Source organism: Scomber scombrus, chromosome 11 (assembly GCF_963691925.1).
Source record: "Scomber scombrus chromosome 11, fScoSco1.1, whole genome shotgun sequence".
Classification (NCBI taxonomy): domain Eukaryota; kingdom Metazoa; phylum Chordata; class Actinopteri; order Scombriformes; family Scombridae; genus Scomber; species Scomber scombrus.
Genome location: NC_084980.1, coordinates 11963193 through 11973139, shown reverse-complemented (window position 1 = coordinate 11973139; position 9947 = coordinate 11963193). Strand labels below are relative to the sequence as shown.

At 41.2% G+C, this 9947-nt stretch overlaps 1 protein-coding gene across 1 annotated transcript; it reads left to right on the top strand.

Moving 5' to 3' along the window:
* The first annotated feature begins 213 nt into the window (after positions 1-213).
* LOC133990803 (neurabin-1-like) lies at positions 214-9712 on the top strand. Its single transcript, XM_062429209.1, has 18 exons — positions 214-2091; positions 2637-2769; positions 3550-3670; positions 3921-4025; positions 4731-4821; positions 4922-5068; positions 5196-5249; positions 5782-5882; positions 6082-6210; positions 6374-6470; positions 6559-6619; positions 6822-6952; positions 7053-7291; positions 7435-7500; positions 7921-8125; positions 8333-8431; positions 8596-8784; positions 9464-9712. The coding sequence occupies exons 1-18, from the start codon at positions 214-216 to the stop codon at positions 9710-9712; spliced, it is 4095 nt and encodes a 1364-aa protein (XP_062285193.1).
* The last annotated feature ends 235 nt before the right edge of the window (positions 9713-9947 follow it).

Sequence of the window (9947 nt, the reverse complement as noted above, 5' to 3'; positions counted from 1 at the left end):
TGCAGTAGTAACCTCTTAAAACACCAGCTCTACTTTCCAGCATATCCCTTGCCTTATTTCTGCTACCATTCCGCTGTACCAGTAAATCCTCAACATCAAGGCTTGATATATCAACTTGCTCATCACTTGACCAGGTGCTTTCATTAGCTGTGAAAAGGTTCTCTCTCAGCACCTCTACAGTTTTTTCTCACTTTAGAGAACTTCCATCCCCAGATGATGCGGACGGACAACAAAGGCAGAAGTGCCTCTCCTCACAGGATAACCTACAAGACTGATTTCCATGCTATCAAATGCTCATTTGACACCGGGACCAGTCTTCAACCAGGGACTAAATGTGCTGGGGCCCAGTGCTCTGCTGTGAAACATTCCAGGCTGCAATCTAGCTTGTCAGATCCCATGATGTCCCACACCACGACCGGCAGCACAGGCAGCAGAGGGAGGGTCCACAGCGCCAGAGGGACCAAAATCAGAGACAACATCTTCCTCCAAATGGACAGCCAGCAGCTGAAACAAGACAGTTGTCCCGTTGTCCAGACTTCTGGATCCACACCCCTGGTTTCTTCTCAAATGCCTAGCCTGCACCTCCAAACTTCACCTTTCTCTGGATCCAGACATTCGGTCACGAATTCCTCATCTGTTCTGAACACTGTGGCCAGCATGTCCACCCCAGAATCCTCTCTGCAAGATAAACTGTCTAGATCAGAGGAGATTACGGATATTGACAGAGCTGCACTGGCTCAAAAGTTCTCTGTGACCCGGAGGTTGTTTGAGACCAAGGTGATGGAGGTTGGAGGTGGTGAAGGGCAGGTTTCAAAAGGTGTAGCTTGCAGAGGAAGCAAGGGGATAGCAGATGATAACCAGATGGAAAAGGAGGAAGAGGTAGGAGGAAAAGAGAGGCACACAGTGGAGGGTGACTTAGATGAAGACAAATCCATAAACCAACCCATCATAAATATTTCCTCGCCAAAGCCTCCTGCACAGGCCTCCCTGACAAGGCATCCTAAATCTCTTGTATCAGATGGCCCCAGTGGAGCATCCAACAAATCTTCCGATATTGATGAACATAGTCAAACCACAGTATTACGAGGTGAGGGAGTAACACAAACAGAGGAAGAGAGAGCTTCTCCTGGCCCCTGCTTGACCCCTGAGGAACCAGTGAGGGCAGAGCTAGTGGACGTGAAGAACGAGTCATCAGAAAGCGATGAGAATGAAGAAGAAAAGGAGCACAAAGGAGAGAAAAACTGGCCTAAGGATGAGGGGGTGAAGCGTATAGACAAAAACACAGCAGACAGAGTTCCGGACCTTGTGGATGAAGTTTTTGAAGAAGCCAGTGTGGAAACAATACCAGGATGTGAAGTGCCTGTTCGTCCTCGCATGGTGGAAAACAGAGTGGAGCAAAAAGCAGGAGATAAAAGACCTGTTGTTCCCCGAGAAGAACACCTGAAGGAGTTAATCAACAGCATGCCATGTGAAGTGGTGACTGAAGATGACGAGGAAGAAGAAAGAGACAAGTATCAGCAGGTGAATGAACAGTGGGAGCACGAAAGGGAGGAGCAGAAAAGACAGTTCATCACACGGGCTGAGGAGTCAACAGAGGACGGGGGAAACAGGGAGGATAAGATGGATGAAGTAGTGGAAGAAAGCACTGGAAAGAAAGAGAGAGGTATTATTCAAGAAGAGGATGTTGATAAAGAACTTGAGTCAAACTATGAGGGGAAAGGTGGGGACACAGGGTGCAGACAAAGTCAAGAGGGGAAAGAAGCATGTCCTACATCTGAGCTTCAGAAGGAACATGCCAGTGTGGCTAAGGGGAAAGATGATGAAAACGGGGATAAAGAGGGCCAAAATGGATCTGCAGTTGTCTCTGAGGTTGAGAACCAGGCTTTTGTGTACGACCAGGAGGCCCGGTCTCATCCAGAGCATCCAACATCACAAAGACAGGACACAGCAAACAGTCTGCATACAGGGAATCCGCTTTTATGCAAATACGAGGAAATTCCCGGTATTCCTGACCTGTCTGATCAGGATGAAGATGAAGATACAGCACAAGCTCCGAACAGGAAGGTCAGGTTCACCTCGGCACCGATCAAGGTAAGGACATCTATAAGAGAAATAACACAACATTTTGAATTTGTGCATCTGTCAGTTCCAGCTGGTGTGTGAATGTATATGTTATCCCGAGGCCATGTTTCTGATCCATTAGAGGAGGAGAATAGGCAAGACCCCACATGCTTCATTCTGTCAGCACTCACTTCAGAGCTGCCTTTTAAAATAAAAACACTCCTGTGGTATGTATAGTATTAATGTGGCTCAATCCTTAACAAAACTATTCTGGTGGTCAGCGTAGAAATGGTAATTGATGTGGATTTTGTGACTTTACATTTAGATTTTTTTTTTCCAAGTCTGTGATTATGCTTGCACAGTTTGTTCAAGTGTTGCAAAGCCCCCTCTGCACTTCCTGAATCTCTCCCCTTCTCTGACTCTCACACACTGTCACTGACAGATTTGCCAACATAAACAGCATCTTGTTGTGTTAGCTCTCTTTACAGTCTGCAATATGGTGAACACATGTACCAGCGATCAATGCTTAAAACAGTATGAGGCCGTTTAAATGTATGTTGACTGCTGTCTGTCAGGTGTTCAACACCTATTCTAATGCAGAGTACGACAGACACAATGACAGTATTGACCCTGTGTCCGCCTCGGCTGAGTATGAGCTGGAGAAGAGGGTGGACAGGATGAACGTTTTTTCAGTGGAAATAGAAAAGGGTATGTATCTAACTGTCTGTCTTTTTCTGCTTCTTTTGTTTGTTTGGTATCTATTTGCATGTCAGAGTCAATTGCCTAAAGCCAAAAAGAAAATAAACTATGTAACTGACCTAATAGATTTATAGGAAATCTATTAGGTCAGTTATGTCATGTATTTGTCAGGGAACATGTACATAATTTAACATTCTTTTCAAACAAGGATAAGAGCTACTAGGTAATTTCCATCTGCAGTCCCTGGTCAGAAAGACACAAAACACTAATCCAATTAATACAAATACAATTTGAAAATGAAACAAACCCTCAATTCCAACTTGGATCCAGCAAGATATCTTAAAATACTTTGTCTGATTACTGTCTGATACTGTGTCTTTGTCAAATTTGTATTGTAAAGACAGCCTTAAAATCCAAACCAGACAATTCAGTGGGTCTAAATGTCAAGATATAATACAAGCCTGACACATAATAGCTTAAAGAACAGCATTATCATCATGTTTTCACTTTTCCCTCTTGTTAAATTTCTCCTAAGAGCCGTTTCACTCTTTTCATAGCATACTTGTTGTTCTTTTATGGTTTAACTTGGCCTTTCCCTGAATATTGTTGTTTTGTTTTTCTTAAAGATATCTTTATTACTTTTTCAATTTATACAAGAAAAGCATTGTACAAAAACATAAAAGCGCCTCATACTACACAGAACATGGTGAACAAAAAAACCCACATGGTGAAGAAACCTGAATATTGTTGTTAATGTGAATTTGAATTCCTAATGTCTCTTCCTTTTAGAGGAGGAAGGTCTGGGCATCAGTATCATAGGAATGGGTGTTGGGGCTGACCAGGGCCTGGAAAAACTGGGAATCTTCGTTAAGACAATTACTGAAGGAGGAGCAACACAGAAGGATGGAAGGTACATCAGTCCAACATGGACTTTTTTTTTTGTTTTGTTTTGTTTGTTTTTAACCTTCTATAATTAATAAAGATTTGTTTACATAGTTTTAATAGGGAAATAGGGAAATTGTAAAGCGTCTTTGAGTACCGCAAAAAGCGCTATATAAATGTGATTTATTATTATTATTATTATTATTATTATTATTTATGTTAAAGGGACTTAGTGTGGTTTCAAAGTCAGGAAGGTCTGTTTTGTCTTTTTGTGTTAGGATTCAGGTGAATGACCAGATCGTGGAGGTGGATGGGGTGAGTTTGGTTGGAGTGTCCCAGCTGTTTGCAGCCACAGTCCTCAAGAATACATCAGGCCTCGTCAAGTAAGTTACCATGTTTCAGTTCTGTTTCGGTGTACTGTTCTGTCTTTCTCACTATTTATGTGTTGCTACCGATATGGAGGTATATGTAGTTCTTCCCCACTGGTGATTTGGAGGCAAAGTATTACACTGCATTTTTGGCCTGGTATTTGATATTTCAGGTTTTAAAAAAACTGCCAAAATGAGTGTTGAGTATTGTTTCAAAACTGAATTTATAAGATGGATTAAGATGTGAAATGAATGTATTTTTTCTCCCCCAGATGTTGTTTTTGAAAGGACCAAAACTGTGGATTTTCATGTTTTTAGCCTACATTATGTATGCTTTAAATGACCTTCAGATAGTTATTATATACCATTTATTTTTCCATGGTAAATAATTCAACATACGACATTTGAGATTTGGATGTTAAGCAGACACTTTTTAATGCCGGAAATGACAGCATATACATCCATTTCATGACATCCACATGAGCTTTTTCTGCCTTGGTAATAGGCGTTCTAGCAAATCTTGTGAATGTGATGCTTCTAAGCAGCACTTCTAAATTTTTGACTATCAGGAATGTCTGTGGGGAGTTTTCAAAACAATCCATTCTTGCAACTCCATTGATAAGCAATGATTATAATCTATTCCAACAACAAAATCTGTGCATATTTTATGGGAGGTGATGATTGCTCATAGTTTTGAGTGATTTCTCTGCTTTGCCGCAGGTTTTTAGTTGGACGAGAGAAGGAGGGGGTGGAGAGTGAGGTGGCGCGACTGATCAATGAAAGCCTGGAAATGGATAAAACATCTAGAAAGGTGTGTTTTCTAAAACAAGAGTTGAGGTTCAGTCCTGTTAAGAATTCTATGTGGTTTGATTGCACTGCACTGTTTTTGTATGTATTCCTGAATGTGACAGCGAGAGAGGATGAGTGGAGATGAAGACACTGATTGTAGCATGTCAGAGAGAGGCTCAGTGGATGAAGAAGAGGAAGAAGATGAAGAGGAGGATGTGTCTGTACTTTCTAGTCTGGACAACTACCAGATCTGCCTCAGATACCAGCAGGTACTTTACATACAGCACACACAAAAAATACTGTCAAATATCAGGCCAGTATTAAATTAAATGGAGCACTGCATCAGAAAAATATCTCTACATTATGTCTGCTTTTCCATTCTTTCTGTCTTTATAGCTCCAGTCGAAACTACGAAGCAGAGGAGCGCAGCTTCAACGCACTAGAGAAAAGGTAGGTCACTTAGCTGAGATTGAGATCTCACTCACATACATGCGAACCAATAACTGCGATGCTCACTTTAATACACTGGCTTTGCATCCACATTTGGAACAGTCTGACCCATTTAACTGTGTATGAGATGGCTTGGTGTGGAGTTATTAGGACATGGGCCTTGTTCCAACACTTCTCCACGTCAGCCTTGCTCACTGCCTTTGCCTTGAAGTAATCACCGCTGTGACATAACTGGGTTGGCGAAAGCCTTTCAGTCGACAATCTGGCTTTCTTCTATCCAACTGTGTTGGATCTGTGAATACTTTGTTTGATGTATCAAGACTCTTGAAGAGAGAGGATTTAAGAAGTATATACTTTCAGCAATGCTAAGAATAGTTTTTACAGTTTCTCCAACTCTAAGAATCGTTTTTGACATCTATGATGTAACCACATGAGTGTATTTCTTCCCCCCTGTGTGTATGACATACCATGTGTCCCAGACATGCATCCACACAAGACACAACATTATTATATTTTGCTCTGTGTTTCCCAGTTAAAGGCATGGGAGCGGCATCAAGCATGTTGGGAGACCCTTAAGGTGGAGCTGGAGCAAAGAGTGGAGGATGAAGAGGACAAAGCTGATAAACTTGACAAGTACAATGCTATATAGACTGTGTATTTATCATTTTTCAGTGGCATACATCATAGAACACAATGTACCATGTAGATACAGATCTTGCTTAAGGACTCAGTGGGAGTCTAACGCTTGCAAATGGATAATAATTTTGACATTTACTCTGAAGATGATAATGCTGGTTAAGACGGCGTTAATGACCCTCCCTCCGTTAATCAGGTATTGGCAGGAGGCCCAGACGCTCTGCAGGGTTGTGAGCCAGCGACTGGCTGATGCCCAGAGCCAGTCAGAAAGCCTAGAGATCAAATACAGCAAGGCCAAGAGACTGGTCAGAGAATACCAGAACAGGTATTTATTGAATCCTTTCCAAAACTCTATTAAGAGTGGAATAAATTACTGAGACTGAGTTTTGAATGCAGGCAAAGGACTGAAGGATGTGAACGTGCAAGAGTACATCTTTTCTCCTAAAGGTTTGAATTAAACGTTTCAAATATGTGCTCTGTCTCTTCAGAGAGGAGGAGAGGGAGAAAAGAGAAGCAGAACTGAGGAGAGAAATAGAGGAGAAAGATAAGCAGCACAGCGAGACTGTTGAAAGACTGCAAATCCAGGTGAGACGTCACTTCTCTCAATCCTGCTTGGATGTACTTCAGTGAACCTGCCATTTCTCTGTAGTCACTGTTTCACTGTTCATGACAGCTAGCACGGCTAGACAGAAATGAGGCAGAACCTGAGAGGAAGAACCACTCTGCGGACACAGGTAAGCAGCTGTAAAGGATACTGTTGTATGGCATTGTATCTCTCTTTGAATATGTGTTGCCGCAGGCCAGTTAAAAGTATAATATTTTTACACCAAATTATATTTTATAGAGCCAGAGCTTTCTGTTTTTTAAATAATGAAATTCTTGAGCAAAAATATGCTTTTTGACTGAGCAAAATGAATTGCATGTGCACTTTTCCAGATTGGTATATTCCAGTTCCTGATACAGGACGTCTAGACTCCAGTGCTCACATAGCCAGAGCTCAGCTGGCCCAGAAATCCAAGCGCCACCCGCCCTCACGAGACAAACTCAGAGAGAGCTTTAGAAGACAGGTCAGTGACAGAGAGGAAAATCACACTTTTACTCACAATAGTTCATTTGAGCTGTTTTTGACTGTGCAAACTAACACATACATGTCCTCTGTTGCTACAGGAAGATGAAATCCAGAAACTACAGGGGAGTCAAACATTTTCTGCCTCCGCAGTGGTAGGGATGTTACGAAGGAGCAGCAAAAGTGACCACTGTAGTACCTCCTCTTTCTCAGCCCTCAGTCCTCATGCTACTACCTCCTTCGTCTTTACACCTCCGAACAACATCACAGACACTGTCACTCCCTCGCCATGCAAGTCCTCGGCATCCAGAAAATCCAAAAGGAAATTTCCAGACTTCAGGTGCAGAGGCATAATGAGCAATAATACTTTGTTGGTTTCTTGCCCAAATGACTGGTTTAGGGGTGGAATGGTCTGACAACTTTACATGTGGCATCTTTTTTATCCTGATTTTTTTAATGAAATAATCTCTGTTTCTCTTCCAGTGGCATTCGAAAGTCTCTCAACAAAAGGAGAAGCCAGAAACACAGCAGAAGGTCCATGAACAATAGGTGTGATAAAGTAACATTTACACAAAAACAAAAAACTTAACTTAACTTTTCTCCAGTGTTCAGGTCAAATCAGACCGATTTACAACTTTCATACATCATAAATATTGTGTCTTTCATCTTATGATTTCCTCCACACTAGGCATTTAAACATATACAATTACTGATCATCACTTTCATTGAATTTTGAGTGGTTTAATAAACATTTAGACTTTGTTAGGGTTTCCAGTCAAATATTACGGCCATAAGAAAAGAATGGGTAAGACTATAAAATGTTCATCCATCAGATGGAAAACATCCCCATAAAGACACCCACACTTTGTTATTTCTTATTAGTGCTATATCAATGAAATTCATCAGTTCCCTGAGGTGTTAACTTGCACACTATCACACCTCATAATATTTAATCTCATCGTTTCCCAGGGGATCTTGTGGTGATCTGGTGGATGAGCCAGCTGGAGTTTCTCCATCAGGTTCAGTCAACTCCATGCCTTCTTGCTTGCCGTTTCCCTGGTTTGGAGAGCGAGGTAGGGAAAAAGAAGAGGAAGGGGAGAGAGGCAGAGAGAGGCTTCGGTCTGTGTCCAGCAGCAGTTTGCCATACTTGACCACCACAGGTAGACGAGATCAGGTAAGAAAAGTTTGCGTACTGCAATCATATGCACACATGGCATGCCATCCTTCTCCTCTATCCCAACCCCCTGATATAGTATTCTGTTCTACATATCTCATACTGAACAGAAACAGAAATCATATTTAAAAGTAACACACATGCATGGTTGAGCAAGGAACAGATGTGAAGTACATAGGCAGCAAGTTTTATTTCTGTTGGTTCCAGAGTGTTGGTTCTCCAATGGGAAGCTCCAGCATGGTGGGTCATGTCTCTGATTACTCCCTCTCTGGGCACTCTCAAAATTTCACCTTTTCCTCCACTGAGGTGAGTCTGTCCTTCCCTTCCTTTTGTCCTGCCTTCCTTTCCTATGGAGCACTCTCTGTCCAATAATTTTCATCCCTAGCCTACTCTCTTCTTTAATCATAGTTTCTTCTCATTTCTTTCCTACTTTTCTCTCCACACCACTACTGTCTCTGGTGTGCTGTTAGACCTTGGATGATGACCCAGTTCCCACTAATAACAACAACCAGTGGCAAAGTCGACCTGCCTTGGAGTGGACCAACCAGCAGGTGTGTCTGTGGCTGATTGCCATGAACATGGATCAATACACGGCCGAGTTTTCCGCTAGAGGTGTGGATGGGACACAGCTGCTAAACATGAACAGTGAGAAACTCAAGGTGAGCAATTAAATATGTTGCTCAGGGAAACAAAATATTGTTAAATAAATAAACAAATGTGGTAATCTCAACAAAAAAAGATGCAATAATACATTTGATTAATTTTTTTCACATTGAATAAACAATACTGGAAAATGGTTTGGTAATAAGCATTTTTAAAGTTGTTGCCATATTTTCCTTATTCAAATATCTATTACCTTTACTGATTATCTATCTAAATCCCTTGTGTTTTCTTGTAGGTTTTGCTATTTCTAACGATTAGTAGTCCTAATAATGAACAGTCTATATGATAGATTTATATTAACATTGAGAATAGAGCTATATTGGTAGTGGATGTTTGAGGCCAATGCCAATATTGATATGTGAGATTATAAAAAATCTATTAACAATTTATTTGCTGAACTTTGTCAGCATAAAACATGAAACCAAAACGAACACTGTTAACTTTTAAAGATGGTTATTTTAAGGACTGTGATCAATTCTTGAGCAGGACATTTTTCATTTAAACTTGTCAGTGCTCTCTAAACCACTTTTTTTTTTTTTTACCAACAGTATATATATTTAATCAAGTGTAATGAAAATGCACAAAAGGAGGGCCATTAACCTGAACCATTACAGTATCCATCTATACTCTCTTCATAGGCATCTTCCTCTATTTCTCTTTCCTCTCTGTTGTCAGGCTCTCGGGGTGTGCAGTCAAAGTGACCGGTCTGCCCTCAAGAAGAAGCTGAAGGAGATGAAGAAAAGGGAGGAAAAAGAACAGAGGGGGAGAGAGAAGAGACTGAAGGAGGAAAAGGAGAAAGAGAATAACGCATTTTTGGACAAGGAGAGTGAAGGAAAGGAGAAAGCGAGGATGATGGTGGAAGAGAAAATGGGAAAGGAGTCCGGGCGTAGTGGCAAAACTGTAAGAACTGAGTCACTCCTATAGAAGAAACACAGAAGTGACGTCAGAGACACAACTTGACATTTCCACCTCTGTTAATGGTCTTGTTGCCACCAGCATGACTGTGTTTGCAGTCCAACACACACAAAATACACTTGAACCCATTTCTAGTTAGCAAGATATACTGCACACATCCTATTTGTCACATCTTGAAAAACACTCACAGCAATTATGTATCTCTCTGTATATTTAAGTTTTAAATTATGTGACAATTCACTAG

Coding starts and splice junctions, on each gene's coding strand:
- LOC133990803 (XM_062429209.1), top strand. CDS start 214: ATGATGCGGACGGACAACAAAGGCAGAAGTGCCTCTCCTCACAGGATA. Junction 3,671..3,920: donor GCAACACAGAAGGATGGAAG/GTACATCAGTCC, acceptor TTTTTGTGTTAG/GATTCAGGTGAATGACCAGA. Junction 5,883..6,081: donor AAAGCTGATAAACTTGACAA/GTACAATGCTAT, acceptor TCCGTTAATCAG/GTATTGGCAGGAGGCCCAGA.